The sequence below is a fragment of the Cebidichthys violaceus genome, unplaced genomic scaffold (genome assembly GCF_023349555.1).
Source record: "Cebidichthys violaceus isolate CVI_PGR_0920_01 unplaced genomic scaffold, fCebVio1.0.p SCAF_3, whole genome shotgun sequence".
NCBI lineage: Eukaryota > Metazoa > Chordata > Actinopteri > Perciformes > Stichaeidae > Cebidichthys > Cebidichthys violaceus.
This window is the reverse complement of record NW_027176483.1, coordinates 15,083,849-15,105,337: the sequence shown is the minus strand read 5'-3', so window position 1 is coordinate 15,105,337 and position 21,489 is coordinate 15,083,849. Positions and strand designations below refer to the sequence as shown.

The 21,489-nt window shown below is 41.7% G+C and overlaps 1 protein-coding gene across 2 annotated transcripts; it reads left to right on the top strand.

The window, feature by feature from the left end:
- On the top strand, positions 1–20,829 carry si:ch211-236l14.4 (SITS-binding protein). Of its 2 annotated transcripts, XM_068724097.1 has the most exons (11): positions 1–179; positions 257–917; positions 2,263–2,434; positions 11,409–11,616; positions 11,820–11,970; positions 14,118–14,315; positions 14,700–14,968; positions 15,114–15,250; positions 16,085–16,206; positions 18,049–18,228; positions 18,321–20,829. In XM_068724097.1, the coding sequence occupies exons 2-11, from the start codon at positions 447–449 to the stop codon at positions 18,492–18,494; spliced, it is 2,082 nt and encodes a 693-aa protein (XP_068580198.1). In that variant the 5' UTR covers positions 1–179; positions 257–446; the 3' UTR covers positions 18,495–20,829. The 2 variants fall into 2 exon arrangements, with proteins under 2 accessions (XP_068580198.1, XP_068580197.1); XM_068724096.1 differs by having other exon boundaries at positions 1–917.
- Positions 20,830–21,489: the final 660 nt, after the last annotated feature.

Genomic DNA, 21,489 nt, shown 5'->3' with positions numbered 1-21,489 from the left:
TCTACCTTTCCTCTGAAGAAACAACCCGGCATTACGTCAGAAAGTGCAGGGCAAGCAAGACAGCGTCTTAGGAGCTATTCGTAGGCATTGCTGCCAAACCCGGCTTGGGGCTGCTCACGCGCTCACTGCAGCCAATGCAATTTACAAATGCAACTCTTTTAAAACAGCAGCAGTATGTGGTAAGTCACTTATTCATTCATACTGTTTTATTTACTCGCTTGGATTTTTTTTTCTCACAGCTTTCTTCACATGACAGGTCACTGTTGCAGGCACAATTGCGCAAAACAACAACAGTGTAAACGGTGTAAAGATAAAGAGTAGGCTGGTTTACCCCGTAGCCTTACTGAAAACACCATGACATGATGATGAAGCAGCAGAGTTTTTTTACGCACAGAGATTTCTGCAGCATTTTTTGTGTTTGATTCTTTGCTGATCTCAAAGACAACATGCCCCACGCTCGAAATAGGAACCCTAGCCCCATCCCAGAGGTAACATGGGACACAGGATTGAAGGAGATGAACGAGACCTGGAAAGGAGCTATTGCCTGTCTCGGGGTGGCCGTCTTCTTTGTCATGACCATCGGGATCATATATTGGCAGGTGGTGGACCAGCCCAACAAGAACTGGATCCTTAGGGGGACTTTTAGCGGACTGATCTGGGAGAGAAGAACCCACTCGCTGGTCATACAGACCCTAACGGAGGACAAGACCTATGTGGAGATAGACGTCGGGAACGTGGGGAACCCCGATATCGAGGTTCCCTTCGTGAGGAACCTGTGCTGGCTGAATAAAACGGAGTTCTGCTATACGTGGGACTCGGTGGCCGATGTGAAAATCTCGCTGGAGGTGAATGAGGAGACGGAGACGGAGTGTTACAGTATGACTTGGACGCCGGTACACTGTCATGTGGAGTTGAAGGTAGGGTTTCTCTCAGTCGCACTAAACACAGTCAGACTTAATGAAATGCCATTTTGCGCAAAATGTTATGTTTTGCACTTTGTGATATAAATCAGTTAAAAGGTATAACTAAATTTCCATGATTTCAACCACCACCGAATTGTTAATTGTCAATCACAAGAGACTGTATTAAAATCAAATCAAATAACTATCTAAAAAACATGGAATTTTGCAGCAGACTATGGTGTTTAATTCAATGTCATAAATATCTTGGCTCATTTGATTCAAATACAAAAAAATAGAAAAAAATGAACCTGTAATTATGTAATGTCAATTTTATTTTGTTGGAATTGTTTAAATTAAATTTCTGAAGAAACTACGACATCCTATTAAATAATTTGAAACAAAATACAATGATGTCGCTTGAGTGACTCGTTTGAGCTGACATGTCACAGACCAAATGAAAAAAAAAGAAATGTGCGTGATTCCCTCATCCTTTCCCTCGCACTGAGCATCGTGTTAAATCTGCTTCGTCACAGTTGATATGCGTTTTTACGTACACAGTACTTACTGTACTTTCCCCCCAGCTTAATTATCAAAGGCATTTAACTATTGGGTTGTTTGGGGAGGTTAATCTGTACCCACTGGAACATTCCTCGCCATAACTCCCTGTCATGTGGCGCGACTGCTCACAGAAAATCTTTCCAAACTAAAGACGCCTTTATTTTTTCCAAATTCCAAAATCCTGCCTGGCGCCTCTCAGGTGACCAGTTGGCACCGTTTTTGAAGCTCCTTAGCAGAGCCCAGATTTGCTGATTGTGAAATAAATGAGCTGCCGTTTGTGCATTTGTTCCCCACGCGTAAAGACGTTTTGAGGAAGGACACGCTTTCTCTTAAAAAGCATTCCTGCCTTCAATCCCTTCTGCGTGCGATGCTTTCTGGGACAGTCTTGTGTGCCAGCCATCGCATACCGCCCTGTGCCCTGCATTTCTGCACTAAAGTAACTGTAACTTGCACTAATTGTCATATACATTTATCCAGAATTATCCAAGAAACCAGGCACTGCAAACATACTACAGTCAAATTCACCTTATATCCACTCATAAATGAAATTTACAGTAGTATATATTAAGTCTGCCTAAAGCATTTAAATGATCATATATCAAATTAAACTTGCTTTTTCTTCTATCAGCTTTTTTAATTCTCAAACATCCCACACATATTTACTTTATCCAGTCAGCATCAATTGTATCTGTTCAGTTGTCTTCCCTCGGCCTTCATGCTTATAAATCTTCCTCTACCTCTTTCCTTTCCTTATGTGTCTTTCTCTTTCACACTGTTTTTTTGTTTTTGTGCATCCTTTCAGGACTGCTTCTCCATGACCAACGTGTCCTGGTACGGCGGCGCCAGTGTCAGGGGTCAGACCTGGCCGATCAACGATCAGAACGCCACCACGCAGCCCTTCATTGTGAGCGATCTTAAGGACAATCCCTCTGGCTTTGGCTCTGCCCTGGAACGCTACTTCCTGGGCTCCTCAGGTGAGAGGTCGTTGTTGCAAACAATTATTTGCATCAGCTAAGATTTACTCTTAGTGGAGGCTATCTCATTAGCAGTAAGTTCCTCTTCACACCTTGGTCCGTTACAGTAAAAAAGACCTTCTCAAATATGTCCAATGACCCATTGTCAGCTGTTGTTCCACACTTGCCATTGGTGCAGGGTTAGCACAAGGGCTTTTGGAAATTGGATCCCACATCAGTGGGTATACGATGTGTGGCGTGACTCCCAGGGCGTGAGGGAAGCCCAGTGGATGTTGTCGTGTTTTCTTACCACCCCCCTCATGCACGTGTTTGTTTGTGTTTGAGCTGAGAAAAATGGTTCGATCGCCTCCCGAACCAGCATCCCCAAAAAACACACACCACTGACTGGACAGGACGTCCATCCCACTAATAGAATGTAACACAATACTGTCTGTGGCATCTCAGTTGATTAATTTAGAGATTAGACTACAAAGGGAAGCAAACCACCTTCTGCATCTTAAATTAACTCTTAGGGATACCGAGGTAATTGCCTTTTGTTTCTATTAAAGGGGCAAGTTGGATGATGGCGCTGCTGACTTTTATAACTCATCAGGCTATTTTGGAGTTGTTTGATTTTATCCTGGGACCGGGGGGGGGGGCATTGGCGAATGTGAATGGTTAATGTGACTGATGAGGAACGTGTGGTGTGTGTGTGCACATGTGTGTTGGGTGCTAGCGGGTATAGCATTACTGCAACCTCGAGGGACTATGCTCTCAAGTTGTGTTTGTGTGGAGTTTGCTTACTTAGCTTCTTCATTCTTGAAAGATTTCGGATAAATGCAATACTATTTCCAAATCCAGTTTTACACACATGCACATTCCAATATGTACTTCTTCATCAGCATGTCAGGGAATCCTGTGCATACTCTGGGTGCGCGTGTGTGTGCAGTGTGTAGCTACAAAGTCAAAGTGCCAAACAGTGTCTAGATCAGGGCGAAACGGTGAGACATCGGCCAATGAAGTGACACAAACAATCATCTATTATGACTTCGCTGATTGTTTGCAGCAGTCTCACGCACACATTCCTTCACATACTGACAGAAACAAATGCACACATGCACATTTTGTGATGTTATATAACACGGTGGCAGGCTTAACAAGAGAGTCACATGACTTAAATCCCTTTTCCACCTTGTGAGAGGATGGCAGTAATTACCAGGACCCGGTAACCCTTTGTTTCTCCGTTTAGCTTTGCACAGAGAGAGAGAAAAAAAACACAGATGAGATGAGATCCCGATTAGAACAACTGTTTGAACGTTGCCAAGTAACCACTCACACACACTGAACATAGCCCAAACCGAGAAACTGATGCTCAGCAATGACAGCGATGCCTATTGGGTCATTAAAGGTTTATTTAACATGATATCTTGCTTTAAAGTTCAAGGATGTTTTTGTTTGCCTCTTAGATTTACATAATGTGCCTCATGAGAATAGTTTTTCACAACTGAAGATGTTTTGCAATTTGTACTTGGCTGCTTTCCTATTCCTAGGATCAGTGGAAATTATTATTGATGAAACTTTTTAATGAATTTGGACTGTCTTTCTTCTCTCAAGCATGCAGCTCATGAGTTAAATATTACAGAGACCTAACAATGTAGACTGCCATGCTTCAGATTTAGCTACTGTGTCAAGACTATTTAATCACCACTAACAAGACTTGCATGGTCTTGTGTTGCAGGTAGAAAAGTGCTATTTTATTGAACTGCAGTGACATAAACTTGGTATCTTGGTATGATTCCCTATTAGCCCCGGTGGGAGGATAAGCGCAATAGATAGAGGGCCGTGCAATCCAATGATGTACCACTACTTTGATGTAACATTAAGACTGACACCAAAACTTACTTGTGCTGCTTGTGCACCTTTCATAGTCAGACAAATAGTTTTTATTTACTGTATGTTTCATTTTAATTTTGTAGAACAAAAATACAGAACCCAGTTTTAGTTGTCTGATCATTACTGGCATCCACAACAGTATGATACATCCTGTATGATGACCTCATTTCAGGTGTAGGTACATGGTCTATTTGCAGTCTTCGTTTTTGTGTGATGCGCATTGCAATTTCATGTATCAGATCCGCTGTTTACCTTGAATTCATCGTTGAGGAAATTCTGTATAAGCAGCTTCAGGCTCCTGCAAAAAAACACACACGCGTCTGTGCTCTTGTGCACATGGGACTGGTTGGAACACCATTACCGTACCTTCATCTGTGAACATCAGAATATTAGACTGCAATACCAGACTTAGCTGCACTTGCCTAACTAACTTGCCTTGTGTTATTGTTGTGGGACAGGAAGCAATTACAGCAGCTTTTGTGGAGAAAAACAATCCCCCATTATGTGGATAGTAAGTAGGGTCATTATGGGAAACTGTGGGTTTATGCAACTGTGTGAAGGCTTAATCAGATTATTGATTTGTTCCTAGTTTTGGCAGTGAAACATTATTATTATTTTTGCATGTAAACCGACCAAATCTAATTGAATGCAGAACTAAAAATCACTTATAGCACGTAAAATCAACAACATCCAAAACTAATCTTTTTTTTGTTCGCCATATTTTGTGTTCATTGTTGTGTATTCAAGTAAAATTGTCCACAAAGCACAGCCGCTGGGCTTTCAATGTGTCCGCAAAAGTGAATTTAACTTAAAACATTCACCGTTTACTTGTATGTGAGACTTTGCACTTCTCAGCCAATAATATCTCAGCTGCTTTTAACCAAAAGAGAGAAGCTGGATTGACCATGTTTGATACTAACCAAACCAATTTCCATTTATGATTATAATTCCGCCCCATTTCTAAATTAGTTGCAGGTGTGCTGCTTCAGTTTCAGTTGGATGTGGCATGTTTGTTTTGCTCAAAACAGATTCATGAAAGGCAGCACTCCAGTGGTAATAAAAAAAGTAAAAGAGTCACCACATGTCTTAATCATTTTGGTGAAATTTATATATAATCAACGGACTGACAAATCTGCATTTCGGCTTCTTTTTTTCCTGAATCTGCACTGTGGAAAGCAAACTGCAGTTTTAGTGTAATATTAACAGCTGTGTAACCCCAATGACTGCTGTGTGTGTGTGTGTGTGTGTGTGTGTGTGTGTGTGTGTGTGTGTGTGTGTGTGTGTGTGTGTGTGTGTGTGTGTGTGTGTGTGTGCGCATGGGACCTGTCTCCACTGACTCTAGTTAGGCATAGGAGCACATTGTGAATGTGGTAGGCAACATGGAGCTGTGACTGACGACTGACTGAGCTAAGGGGACTCCTGGGGACGGTTAAAGAGCAAGACAAATGGACTGAAACATAGAGCCCCAGAGCAACAGAATGAATGCATACTGATAGTTGAGATTAGACATAACTACGCAAAGACAGCAAAAAGTAGCAAGTTCAAGAAGAGGTAGAAAAGTAAAGCGGAGAGTCAAGGGGAGAAGATATATGCAGCTGTGCGGTAGAGTGACATTTGAGTGTTGCCAACTGGAGGAACTTGTCATAGCCCCACCTGTCTTTATCCATACAAAAACAACTGGGCTACTTAGAACAGATTAGATATCACTGAAGCTACATCCTGCATGAAAAATATGAGGGGACTAAGTTGTCCCAAAGCTTTGGGGGCTTATACCTACATTTACTCAACTGGAAGTTTTAAGGATCCAATGTACACAAGGTTTCAGTGAGCACATGTAAGCAGACACAGTATAGATATACAGCAGGTAGCTGTATTATAACATAATTAGTGCACTTGGTCAAATCACATGACAGTAACCAGGTGCTGCCTGTTGACTTAATACAATACTGGAGGAACAATACTATTACAGTGAGGGACTCTGTCTCTGTGTCCATGTCCTAAAATGATAACTGAAACGAACTGTAGACACACCAACAGTTCATTTTGTTAATTCATGTAGTGCCTTCATTACTGCTCTACAGTGTCCATTGCAGGTCAGCATTTGAAAAATATATTTAAATAATTGAATTTACATATACAAATATTAACATTTACATAAGGATTAACAATTTATCAATAATATATTTTAGATTTTGTTTTTCATTAAATCACAGCTAGTGTATTTGAAACTCTTCAATTTAAATTCACTAAGTCCAAATAAATACAAAAAGTGTTTGCTGTTTATTATTGTACTATATAATTAAATAGTTACAGTGTCAATTTGAGCTTTAGTCCTGCTACTTTATTACTATTTATCTCTCTCACACACACACACACATACACACACACACAGATATGATTGTTTTAATTTGAATGCTAATATTCGATTGTATCATCCTATTTGGGATATTGGCAAATAACTTTTTTTTTGCTTTTTTTACCCTCAAATATATTTTTATATTTGAAGGTAAAAAATACGTGTAAAAATCCTTTTAAAGAAATCTTTAATATGAGCATTATTCATAATCAGAGGGCCTCATTCGCATGCAGAAGCAGATACTGTATGTTTACATCAGACAAATACCTTGGCTCTCATCAAACTTTCCCCAACTCATCATTACAAATAAGGGCTTGAAGAGATACTATTTGTTTTCACAGCCGGCTGTTAAAATACATGAATGTGATAGCTCTAACTTTAACATTACATAGCTCTGGATTCAATAAAAGTAATTTATCTACTGTCTCTTCATATCTGAGGAGATTAGAATCAAATACAATTTCTGCCAGACTTGACAGCATCTCCTTAAAATCTAAGACCACCTCCTACACGCACATACACAAGTCCATATGCGGATGTGGATACACATTACCTCTTTGTCTCTCTCTCTCTTTATATTTATGGTCTCTCCATCGATCATTTTAGCATAATTTTTTTTCTCTCTCTTTCCCCTCACCATCTCCCACCCCTTTTCTTTTATTTCTATCTCTGACTCAGTCTTTCCGTGCGGGATCCAAAGAAACAATACTTTACTGCTCCTGCTCGTTTGTTGTTCTGTCTCTCTCAGAAGGGCTCGGCCAACTACAACACACAGATAGGCATAAAAGTTATGTAACCGTCATGTAGTTTTATTTATTTTTCTTTCAGATAATGATACTTAATCAGCTTTATTTGATGCAACAGAACCTTATAACGAAAAGGATGAGAGCAATAAGTAAAAACACATTTCCATTATGGTGCGTACTGGTGAGCAATAGTGAAGGAAGCAAGATAACCACAGACAAATGTGACTGTTACACAGAAATCTGAGTACAAAACATCCGCAGAAAAGACGTTCTAAAAAAGCAATCATTTTGGCCGTTACTTTATATTTTTTTCCTGTTAAGTTAAGTAGACCTTGAGTCAAAAGTCCCAGCATTTTCTCTTCTGGCTGTTTGAATGCACAAAGTGGAGGCCTGGTGGACTAAATACCAACACTTTGTCCTAAAATATAATTGAGGCGGCTTCTTATTTAAGCAAGGTTTAGTACCAAATAATGACGGAAAACACAGGTGAAGTGAAGGCTTGTTCTCTTCTATTTATAGTCTAGTGTTTCCTTAGCATTTTCTTTGTCTTTATGTCAACCCAAGATCACTGAGTCACAGGTATACAGAAATAAATGCTGAAAAAAATCCAGCTTACATGTAGAAGGAAAACAAGCTGCTCATCTGTTACTCAATCGGTCACAAGAAGGTCCCTGGGCAGCTGCCCCGAAACCTTGACTCTTCCAGGACGAGCAAGAGGTGAAACACTTTAACAATGACTCACTTAGCCAATTCAAGCCTTGTTAAAAGCAAGCTGTCATCTCCTGTATGAGAGGCCTATCACTATATTAAAATCATCCCGCAAGATTTTCCACAGTCAATCTATACTTTCCATCAAGGACAACAAGTAAGAGACAGCAGAGAGAGACCCTTTTAAACGGAGCGTCTGTCCACTGATGTAGTTACAGTATGTATCAGCTCATTCACAACCATCAACATAAACAGTCTGTAGTTGCTCAGGTCAGCTGTGTTTCCTTTGTTAAATACCTTTAATAAATGCTCTTTAGCAAGCATTTTTTAAATTGAAAATCTAGCAATGAAGTTGCCTGAAAACACTAGAACTGAATTGCTTCAGCAGTATGCTTACTTCACCAGCTGAGACTGAAGTAAATGGTAAAGAAATACTTTGATATTACATCAAAGTATTCAAATGTGAGATCTTCTTGTCGGATCTATTTTCATGTTTCTTCTTGTGACATTTGTGCAGAACGCAGCGTCTCACTTGAAACAATAAAACTGATTGATGATTGAAGCAGAGAAAGTCTCTTTAGTGTTTCTTTATTTTTTTCAATAAGTGGAATTGGAAATTTACTACCATGGCAAGATCCCAGTTTTGTGGCCATCAATTTCTTGAGGTTGGGCACAGAAACTAAATTTCCATTGTTAAGGAAATGCATGCCTGAACACACACACACACAGACTTGCACGCACACACATAGTTAGCGTTTGAATGCACCTTTTATAACCCCCGTCAGGTCTGTAAATGTGCACAGGTGTCATAAATAACAGTATAAATATGACAGATAAAAGAGTGTAGCCCATCTGGACAACAGCAGCAGGGAGTCAGGCGGCGGTGTTTTCCACCCGGACCAGCCACTCTCCGAGGGCTTAGACGCCACATTAAAACCTTCCTGACCCATCAGAAGGTGCATGGGGTCACCTCCGCTGCCACCTCCAAACGTTCAGCTCAGGCTGAGCCAGAGGAAGTGCCGAACCTTTATGGTCCTATAAGTCCTGCTCTGTTTTTTTCTTGGAAGTCTACAGTTTCCCATTAAAGGACGTGTGTGTGAGAATGCACGTACGTGTGTAAAGAGGCGACCCAAAGGTTGCATGATTTGTGTGTTCGTTCAACAGCTGTAAAAATTGAGGCATGTGTGTGTCAAATCATTCAAATCTGCACAGTAAACTTTCATTCATTTTTACCTTTGCGTTTCTGCTGCTTTGAAGGTGAGTGGATACGATCAGTCAGGCATATAATTTTGCTTTTGCGAGCTAGTGGAAAATATTTCGGGGGAAGCTTGGAGTGTTTAAGGATTTGTTCTAAAAATAGGGTCCTTCCTCTTGCTTCCCCTTTAACTCCTGTGCACCCCACCTTGGCTGTAACTCAAGGCTTCAAACCTGCTTCAATTTCTTTAAATAACACTTATTGATTCCTGCTCCTGTATGGTACATGCATCTGGAGGTACTGTTCGGTCAAAGATGTTTGGCTGTGTCATTCTGAGCGCTGAACTTTGAGGTTAGAAGTTTCTTTTTGATCAGAAGTTCCTTCCATACTGAAAATGCATCCCAGGACATGCAAAGTGCTTTGAGTAGAACTGTAAAAACACATGAGACAGGATTTAGTATATTTACTATTCTAATCTGCATGTTTAGTCAAAGATGGAATGAAAGGTACAGCTGCTTTGACCAGATTGTCCCATTTCCCATAAAAATTAAATATGACTCAAGAAGTCATGCTTGCAAATTTAAACTTCACTTTCCACCCTGTGTGCACTTTGGTAAAACACACTGTTTGCAGCCTGCTGTATCTGCACATCATTCTACGAGGTTGCTCGGTGTCTGGTGTACTCTGGTCGCCTCTATTTCCACTGCCTGCATTCCAATTCCATCCTTCCATAAAGCTATAACATTTTCACCGCTGCCCCATTTTTTACTCCACTGTATGAGTACATTATTGACATGCACAGTTTCACGGCACCTTTGCTATATTAAAAATAGCAGTTTTATCCCCTGCGGTTAGAATATATAACAGTGTTTTCTGCAAAAATCTACATTTATCTGCCATTATGAATCTATAACAAGCAGTTGGGAGGTGACCTAATACCTTGTGAGGGGCAGCTGAGGAGTTACCAGTATCTCTTTGACATTATCCGTTGCAAACACGTGATAATTACCCTGTGGTTGAAGGCTCTTCACTAGGCTTTTTGCAGCACTTTAATACTGATCTCTGAAACTATTAATCTGATTATGGACCGGTACGTGAGTGTGCTGCCTGCTCCTGGTACCCCTGCCTGCAGGAAAACAGTAAGCCCATTGAAATTAGAGAGGGTGGCTGAAGTGAGCCAAGCTCTCAGGCCCGGTTCTCAGACTGCCTGCCTGCTTTGAAAACAGGTCTTGCACACTAATCTGTTCATTGATCAGCTACCAAATCCCAGTAGGGCTACTTTGCGTTGATTGTTGAGGAGATTGCGCAGAGCAAGGTTGACCCGGGGTCAGAGTCTGGGCAGGAGGCACTGGCCTGGGTTCTGCTGACCCGAGATGGGACAGACCTAGAGCGGTGCAGAGTGGAGAGGAGAGGAAGGTGGTTAAAGCTGGGAGGGAGATGGTGGGAGTCACGACGGGTGAGGAGTGGTGAGGATAGGGGGTTGGGGTAACCTGAGAGGGACGGGGCATTCCTTGCAGGGCAGCTACATCTGCAGACACAATTATCTGCTTCGCATAATCTTATCATTTCACAGGCAGCATGTACATACAGTAGGAGAGAAAATGCTGGTTTCCACACTGAGGTTGAATAAGAGATGTGCTTCGTGGTAAAACCCTGAAGGAAAAAAAAGTATTTGTCTTCAATGTGACTTTGGATATGTATCCCAGCCATCTCTCGTTGGTGTGCTGTGTAACCTACCTACTTGAAAGTTGCCAGCAGTCCCGGTGTAAACTCATATAACCGCATACTGCTATATCTCATTCTAGCGAGTGTTTTTCTCACATCTGAGTGGAGCAATATCAGCTGACACTCTACCTCCCCATACTCCATCCGTCACACTCGCCCTGGTCTCAGTATCAGTCAAGCACTATGTCATATAAGAGGAATCTGCAATGGACCGTCTCAAGCTTACACTGCTTTTGATTGCTTTACGTCAAGGGCCACTTGATATCTGTTTAAAGTGAGACATTTTATCATCTGATTCTCTGAGACAACAATTAATAAAATGGTGACAAACTAACATCCTGTGCCCTCTCCTGTCTGCTTCCCATCACACAGGTGTTGCCGTGTTTGTGTCTCCTGATATTCCCCTGCAGCTGGGGGTGGACAGCAGACAGCAGTTCTGCCTGCAGTCGCTGCCCAGTATGGAGCGTCTCCCTCTGCAGTACACTGTGTGTGTGGCCCACAATGTGAAAGCTGCTCACCAAGAAGCAGTGCAACAACTCTTCCACCACAGCAGGGAGCTGCCCAACATGAACGCGCTGTGGTTAGTTCCGTTTAGATTGAGATTAGCGGGGATTTCCTTGTCGGAAGGGTAATGTCTGTTTTGTCCTAATAGCAATAAGTCAAACAGTGGTGCATCTGTGGTGTCCAATGAGCACTGGCTGAATTTCTGTGTGCATTTAGTTACTCATAAACTATAATCCATCCAGGATCAGGTTTTGTATGATCCCTCTGTGCGTGCTGTAGGCTGCCGTTCTGGAAGCTGCTCACCAATGTGGATTCAGGGCCGAAGGTGGAGAGGGAGCTGAGGACCTTCTCTAATCGTCTGAGGAGACACCAGCTAGGGGAGGGAGTCATCAGCCTCAATGAACATTCCACCACCCTCCTCTCCGACATGGTACGAGCTCATCACTGGGCCTCACCGTACCGTCACTATACCACCAGCCTCAAAGTCTGTAGCGGACTGGGGAATCTTTCAAAGGCAGACCTGCTCTGGAGGCACAAAAAAGGTTCACCCTCAAAGAGGCAAAGCCAAAGAATTGTAGTTTTATGTTAAATGGCAGCCAAGTGAAGATGGCAGTCATTTAGCTAATAACACAAAGCTTAATGTTCTTCTTCTACCATCTTCTACTTTCTATTAAACGGTGCATCTTTAAAAGGTAAAAATCTGAAGAAAAAAAATTCACACACTTTTGATCAAATCAAAAGATAAGGAAATACAACAAGTTTGAGAGGAAGGTATCATTTCAGGGGGCTTTTGCACTTTTGAGACCAAATAGTTTCTTCTGCAATCAGATTTGTTCATTATCTGTCACTTTGAAGAACAGTATTTCCTTGGCTTTGCTCATTTAAATGTATACGTGTACCTAAAGAGAAGCTGTTTTCCCCGGAAATGATTTGTGTCTGCAAAGCTATCAATGTTTAACTTTCTGTTGGATCCCGGGAACCCCCCTTAGTATTGGTCTACACAGGAATATTCATTACAGTATTCACAATTCATTCCTTCAGCCGATTATTGTGCAGTGTGGCTGTAGATTCCTGTAATCCTCCTCCTCGACCATCCAGGCAGTGAGGCTGCTGAGGGTTTATCGGTCAGTGGCTCCAAACTCGTCAAGGATAGAGCTGAAAGAGTTTTCATGGGCTTCCAGAGCGCTGGAGACAGGCAGGGAGCGAATGAGGGAGGACAGCTTCACAGAAATGTCACAACGTAGAAAAACCTTGTAAATGTGATATATATACGTAATATGTTTCAGGGATTCTAAACTTCATGATTTGGTCCATATCTGGTTAAAAAGTGTAGGTGATGTTTATCACTTATCACTGGTTCACATTTATCCAGTTCTCCAAGTCCTTGAAAGTTGTCAGGAACTGCTAGGAAACAAGACCACCAGAACCACTGTCAAGTGGATCTAAGTCAATACCCGGTGATATTCCATTACAAACAACATATAGCTGAGAGAGGACAAACAGAGACTCTCCCGACTGATCTCAGGTTGCTCTGAGTGTGGTAACCGCAGGGATGGGAAAGAATTGGGTGTGTTGAGACTAGACGGGATGTCAGCCAAGACTAACTTGAGTAGGTGATCCTGACACTAGCTTGATGCTGCAGCAACAGACGAGGAGGCGGGGGACTTTCACACAATCTGTCCATCAGAGAGGCTGAGTTTATTATGCTTACAGTATGTTCCCATTACCAGATCAGAAGGTGTGAAAGGATTAAAAAGAGGGGGTGGAAATGGGAGAAATAACATGTCAGTTGATGGATGTCATTTGCTGAACAAGATTTTTCCTCACCCACAATTTCACGTTTTCTGGTACATCAAAGAAATTATGCCACTTTTGTTGTCACCCAGTTCCCCTCCATAAAAGTCATATAGAATCAGCCAAATGAACAGTGCTGCATGGAAACTTATGGAACTTGTAGTTGTCCGTGAAGTTTGAGGCTCTACAGAAGTGTGACCCGGCAACGATGATCCTCTGTAAAAAAAAAAAATTAAAAGAACTAGGCTTCTCTTTCACTCCAGTTTTACAAGCATTAATAAATGATCAGTCACACTGCAATGCACTTTTTCTTTCCAGTTTCCATATTAGTTTGGAATTGCAGGCGGTGGAAAATTTGGGTTATTAATAAGTTTGCCACGTTTCTAAAGTTATTACCCAGACACTAAATAATGCAGCTTTTCGCAAACCCAGTTTAAAAAAAAAGACCAGATGCTGACTTATGTTTTGGTCTTCTTTGTGTTCATTTTTATGTTTGACAATTATGTAAAATTCAAATTCAGGAAAGAAGCAGAACAAAAATTAAACATCAGAAAGAAAAACTTTCCAAGAAGTTACATAAGATGTGCTAATCTACTCTTTCTTCCCACAGCTGGTTAACCTCCTGGGGTCAGTCTTTGTGTTCTTAAAAGGTTTTGTTCCATAGTTATGTAACCTGAAACCTTTTAAGTGATGCTGGTATTTGGCTGCCTCACTAATGCAAAGTTTTGACATTTCAGGATTGTTAATGCAGATATCACAGTGTATCTCTCTGTCTCTTTGCAGGACCATGACTACCTCAACAGCAGGAAAAGGGGGATGTCCAAGAGACTGACCAGGGACCTCCCACTTGTCAAGCTTCTCAACATTTCCATCACCCTGTCCCCTTTCCTGGGCGTGGACACCACGCAGTTCCACACCTCCCTCATGGACGGCACTGAGGCCCACTGGCTCAGTCTCCCTTCAGCCCCTCAGGGACAGCTGGTGAGACCTGAGTGGAGCTCAATTAGCAGTGTGCAAACTCCTCTGCATGTTAACTTTTACCCAAGGTATCCTTGTGGTAAAGAGTTGCCTTCCGACACAGTAAAGTCCACTTCCTCTGCATTGTGATTGGTCCATTCACAGAAAACATATTCCACATCTAAAAAATGTAACTTCCCTACACTTAAACATTTTTTTTTCCAAAGTAAACACTTACCATCTGCCTTGTAGCCAGTCTCCATTCACTAGTTGCAGTTTGATAAAAAGCAGAGGAGTGGGATCATGGCCTAATCCAGAAAAATTCTATCATTGCAATGGCAGAGGATAAATAGAAATAATAATAGAAAATCATAGTTGTGTAAAATGAACTCTACTTCTGTCCTTGAGATCCCGGTGATGAGTCAGTGGCGAGGAAAGTTCTGCGTAAAGCTGAACATCACCAACCCAGGAGCGGTGAGCTGGTTCCTGGACAGGGTGGGAGCCCTGCAGGCCCATTTGGGGATGGAGTATGTGATGCTGGAGGGGGGCGAAGGGAATCTGTTTGAGGAGCAAGTCCTGCGGCCGCCGCAGACTCTCGGGGGAGACAAGTACATCAGCCTGCTGGCCGACCTGGCCACAAGGATAGGAGACTCCACCATGGTGACAGCAGGGACACGGTAATGCCCTCAAGCATCTTATCTTGTTTGTATGCTCCATCGACGGTTATTATTTTACCTAATATCAACTGTCACTGTTTATAGAGAGGGATTATTTACATTTTTTAAATTGTGTCTTATAATCGTGGTGCTGTTTGTGTCTCAGGTCGAACCACAAGCCTCTGTTTGTGAGGATGACCCCCATGCAGTCCGACTGGAGCCCAATGGGCCTAAAGGGCATCATTCCCTCCCTGCTGCACCACACTCTGCTGGGATACAACTTCCTCATTCCTGATGCAGTAGGTAATACCACAGCCTATGGGTCACTTTTCTCACCTCTAACAGTACGTTATCATACTTAATAAACAAAATAATTCCTCACTATTTCACACAAAAAACAATACAAAGAACACATCTGATTTTCTTGTTTTTGCCACAAAAAATGTATTTATTCCTGCAACGTCCAAAATTCCTGCAGTGATATCTGTCAGAAAACAGTTTATTTTAAAGTCCATTCCTGTCTGCTGGTGTTTACTGTCAGCAGATAGAATCATACAGTGTAATATGTAAAGACTCTAATCTGAAGTCTTCAGACCCAGTCGCTGTTCGTTCACATAAAGATTTCTGAAAGGTCACGTTATTCTAATTTTCAGGTTCATAATTGTATTTTTGGTTTCTACTACAACATGTTCACACGCTTTAATGTTAAAAAAAACTCATTCACCCTTTGTCTGAAACGCTCTGTTTTAGCACAGGCTCTTTAAGCCCCCTTCCCAAAAAGCCAAGTCTTCTCTGATTGGCTTCCAAGAAAATATGATACACCTTTAAAGAGGTAGTTCTTTGATTGGAGATACTCCTACTCAGATACCAGTCACTCATGTGTTGTCTCGTGTGTTTTGTCTCAGCCGTAAGGTTTTAGCTCTTTTCTCAGTGCAAAGACTAAAAGATATGTTCAAGTTGGTGGAAACAATCTTTATATGTGGTTTGTCCAGTCTTTGCAGGTTTCAGTTAGTTCTCTTTGTGCTGTACTAAAGAAACAACATATTTTGAAACTACCAATTCCAAATGCAAGAAAAGACTAACATATCTAACATATCCTAATTTTCTCTGCCTCTGTCCATCTCTCTCCCCCCTCAGGTGGCTCTCTGTCTGGAGACCTGGTCACAGATGAGGAGTTGTTCATTCGTTGGCTGGAGATCACAGCTTTCCTCCCTGTTATCAGCTTCCACACGCCACCCTGGGTCTGCGGAGAGGACCGGGTATACAACTAGAATTCTATTTTGAAAAACCACAACCAAAAACACATTACACAGTAGTTAGAGCCCCTTGTGTAACCGCTCCAACCCGGCAACTCTTTCCTCTTGAAAACACCCTGCAGCCTCAGGCTGAGGTGCTGTCATTACATCAGCTTTCATCCCCGTTACATATGATTACAATAGCATATGATTACAATAGCATATGATTACAATAGCATATGATTACATTCTTTTGCAGACTGGATAACAAGATTTTCACTTGTGAAGATTTGCAGTGGAGAGATCAAGTGAAGTGATGTGTGAATCCCTCCTTCTTTGCACAGTGGTTAAGATTGCTTATGAAAAGAGGCGAGAGAGGGAGAGTTTACTGACCCAGCAGCCTCTCCTCAGTTTTGAGGGTCAGTGCGGAGAAGTTCCCACCGGTGTGTTTGCAGAGGAGCATGAGGGCTGCTGAGACCTGGTCTATCAAAACTCAGACCTGGCAGCAGGAGAGGCAGGACTAAAGCCTGTCCCTCTCCGCTGGAAATCAGGAACGCACTGTTCACCGCGCACAGCGAGAAAACACAGCCTACCATCTCAGAGAGTCCGGTGACAGATACGGATGACTTTTCATGGCTGAGGTTCCTGAACATCAAGAAGATTCGGGCTATTTTTCCCACTCCCCTGCCCTTCTCTTCTTTCCTCAATAGGAGCGACTGCCTGGCTCCCTCCCGACTTCACCTGTGGTTAAGAGTCCATCTGTTCTGAATTACAATCTCTCCTCGAGATTTATGGCTCACTCTCACTCTCAAGAGCCAGAATGATAATGAATTTGAGGACAAGTCTTGGAAAAATACTTTATTGTGGCAATTAAGATTTCCATGAGTAATTGACAAGTGTGACGAAGTGGGAATGATCGACTGCTTTTTTTCCACTAGGAGAGGACGGAGGCAGCAAAATATATTGGTTGTGACTTGTGTTGCGTGACAAAGATAAAAATAGGCCTTTTGGACAGCAAGACATTTGACAGCAGCAATGTTTTCCATTTTGGTCTTTTGCCTGGCCCTCAATTTATAAACTCGGCTTAAGTGAGACTGAGGAGAAATTTTAGAGGAAACTAGACCGCTGCATTAAAAATGATGAATGAGTCTTTTTTTTTTTTTTTTTTAAATGGATGTAGTTTAAATTTGGCGCACCTTTATTTCCAGAATGTGTGATGCTTAAGTCATAGACAGGTCACAGCAGCATCTGCTTTGGAGTCAAATAGCAATGAAACCTCAAACCCACACACATGCAACACACAACTTCTCAATTAGAGAAGATCCACTCAAACCCGAGCTGTGACTTCAGGCTCATTCCTACAAATGTTCTCAATCCCAACTCATAAAAAGACATTTTTTATAGATGCGGTCAGTTTTGTTTTTGTCATGGGACACTGGAGAGGATGTGACCCTTCCAGGAATGCTGAAGTAGTTTAGACAGAGTGAGACAGGAGAAAGACTTGGACAGTGTTCAACCACTAAGTCAACAGTGAGCTGCTTTTAAGTTCTGTTTGCACGTCTGGGTGTAGAGATGGCACAAATGGCTTTAGCAGAGCGCATTGTCAATATTATTCTTGTCGTGAATCCTTGAGGCAGATGATTTAGTTCGGGAAAGAGATTTTCTTTTGTTTCAGCTTGTTGCTCTAGAAGTGGTTCTGAGTGGGAAAAAAGGCTCCCGAACAGGGCAGACAATGACTCTAAATAGATTTCTTCCTGAGCTTACTTTGGACACGGAAACACTCCTAATTATGAAAATGCATGATTATACAAAAATACGTTTAATCCTCATTACGTTATTGCTCATCTTTCCATTGGTGACCCATAGGTGCTAAACCTGACACGGGCCTACATAGCAAAGCACCAGAGCGATGTGATCCCACTGATAGAAAAGTATGCAGAGGAGTGGCAGATGACGAGCAACCCCATCTACCGGCCGATGTGGTGGCTCAGTCCCAGCGACCCCATGACTTTCACCATTGATGACCAGTTCCTCATCGGAGACGAGGTGACTTAATGATGTTCTCAATGGGAAGGAATCAAGTTACAATATACTTGGCATCCGAATTTGTTTTTAACCAAGCCGATGTGTGTTTTCAGGTCCTGGTGGCACCGGTGGTGGAGAAGGGGGCAGTGCAGAGGGATATCTATTTACCTGATGGGGGCTTCCAGTGGCAGGACAGCAAGAATGCTCAGGTGTTTGATGGGGGGACGTTCCTACAGGACTACCCTGTGCCCTTGGAGGAGGTGGCTGTTTTCTTACGGAGAAGCTGAGTCACATGACTGATCCATGAGTCACCCGAATTATCCCGTTACTGTTTTGAATCAGATTCTTTTCTCTTTTTTTCTCGTGCTGTTCTCAACTTGCACTTTTCCACTAAAGACCATTGACCCTGTCTCAAGGCTTGAGATGATATGTAGAAAGATTTTTTTTTTTATACTTGCACTTTACAGTTCAAAATGATTTTTTTTTCTTCTTTTTTAAAAAGATGATCGGTTTTACCTCTGCTGATTTGTTTCCGGACTTTTTTTGATCTGTTCCGCCTTTTTTGTATGTAAGAAATCTCTGCGTTTACATACTGCATTTCTACAGTCTTTAAATTTTGAATCGCTGCTGGCTCTCTTGATAAGGAGGAACAAAGCAAGCCCCTTGTTGCTAAAAATAATCTCTCAAGAAGACCAAATGAAGATATAGAAGGACAAAGGACAAAGGAAAAAGGCTTATTGGGAGGAAATTAGCTCACAGAAAGCTTCGTACTGAAAGTGACGCACCGTGGTACCCTAGGTGTTGCTCACTCGTCAGAGAGGCTTTTACTTGAACTTATCAGGCCAACGGGCTGATGTTTTATGAATGTACCTCATATTATGGATTTTCACTGCTTTACAGAGTCATCAGACACATCAAACTTACCCTTAGCAGGTATTCTTAGAGGAGTTCAACTTAATTTATCATATCTGTTAGACAATTCTGAATGTCCTTTAGTACTGTAGGCCAGATGAACTTGAGGCCAAGCCACTGTAATTGTAACTCATGGCTGTATTTGAATTTAGATTAGATGCTACCATTTTACTAACCTGCTGTAGTAAGGGCTTTTAAATGGGCCGCACTTTTTTTTTTTTTTACCAAGTCTGTCGGATGTTGTGTTAATATGCTCTTTCATAAGTCAGTGCCAAAATGAAGTTGAAGAAGAAAAGAAGAAAAGAAGAAAGCCTTGTTGACGACGCCACAGCTCGAAATGAGACTTTTAACAGATAGTTCGACATGTTGGGAAATACACTCGCTCGCTTTCTTGCAGAGAGATAGGTGAGAAGGCTGATACTGCTGTCACATCTGGATGGTAAATATTAAGACAGCGCAGGGAGCTGCTTGGCTTAGCAGCAGTGTACAAACTGGAAACATGGGGAAACAGCTAGTCCGGTCCAAAGCTAACAAAATCATACTCAATAATTAACTGCTTATATCTCGGTTATTTAAATCGTACAAAATAACAAAGAATTGTGACTTGATGCACTATTTCTTGGGCAGAAGCAGTGACTTCTCCGGTTTTTATGTTAAGTTAACCGTCTCCTGGCTGCAGACTTAATATTTACCATGCAGATACAAGAGTGGTAGCAATCTCCTCATCTGAGACTCAGCAAGAAAGTGAATAAATGCATTTCCCAAAATGACGAACTATTCCTCTAATAGGACGGCATGGGGAAAGAGCTCTTCAGACTAAATACATAAATAAGATGCTCTTATATGTAAGACATCTTTTTATAGCCATCTTGAATTCATCAGAAATCAATACTTGATAATTGAATTAAAGGTCACAGAGGTGTAGTGGCCACTTTACATAAACCTTGATGAGTAATTGTAATCACATTCATGTCCATCGCTTGCCTAAATTCAATAGGATTACTTATGGAAGATATTTTTTTTATTTGGTTTCAACGATGATTAATGCCTTAATCAAATTGTATATGAATGAGATAACTGATTTTCTTTTACGACTATATTCAAAACTAGCCCATGGAGAAATGTAACCCCCTTAGCACCATGATGCATTGAGTTAATTAGTTAGTTGGCTTTTCTTTGTTGATTTGCTCTTCACCAGACAATCTTAACTGGCCAGCAGTGATGATACAGACTCTGGAACCTTAGTGAATGCTTTACCACTAAATGAATTGTGTAATTTTGATCTAACACGTTTACTGTATCAACTTGAACACTCAGGTCTACTGAAGCTTATCAAATCACCAAATGTCTTAGTGCAACGCAGTATGTTGTGAACACATCTATGTCTTAATAATCTCTCCCAGAGCTGAATGTACAATAGACAAACTGTGATTTCCCAACCAAGCCCTTCGTGCGAGGAGCTTTTCTAGTTCCCGTTCGAATGCTTTTAAGTCATGCTGTGGTATGTTCACATATAAGTTGCAGGAAAAGCTTTGATGTGTTATTCCTTCCCTCTACAGACTGAGCGAATCATGCGCCTTAATATGCCACTCTTAAATCTGGACAACATGCGTGTCTGGATTATTGCAGTATCCGCAATGTACATATTACGATGACTGTGCCATTACAAGTGTTTTTTCTCTTCTGTAAATCAGAGAACTTAGAATGACAAAGTTGCAATAAAGTTTACATTTTCTTACTTCACTTGGAGTATTTTAGTTCATGCTTATGTCAAGACATTTTGAAATAGAGTCACAAATGACCTTAAAAGGAAATATGCAAATATGGGAAGTGAATACTTTTTAATTTGTGGTGTTTGTTGCATCCATGTCCGTGCCAGTTTGCACATGTGCATGCTCCTGTGTGAGCGTATGTGTGTGTCTGCAAGGCTCTTATTAGTAACACCCCTCACTCTTCCGTGTCACTCTTCCGTGTCAGAAAGTCTATGTCTATATATCCGTGAACATGCTGACGACTAACATCTTCACTAATTCCACTTAAACCTAATAAAAGTTATTTATAGATTCTGTAATCATGCAGTGGGAGAGATCCTCAGGGGAATCACATTCAGCTCAACCTCCGCTAAGCTTCTCTTCCTTACCTTTCTCTCCTGCTGCCCCCTTGGCTGGGCTCCACCTCGGGGGCCCAGGCGCTGCTCCTTTAGGGCAGTTAGACAGGTGCAGCAGGCCAGCCTCGGTGGCAGGCCTCCACGCCAGTCACCGAGCTCACCCTCTCCGTTTACACCCTCGCCTTAATCACTTAGATTCATATGGCACTTTTTTATAAATCTGGGCGCAGTTCTCAGCCAGATAAAATTCACAAGACTAGTGT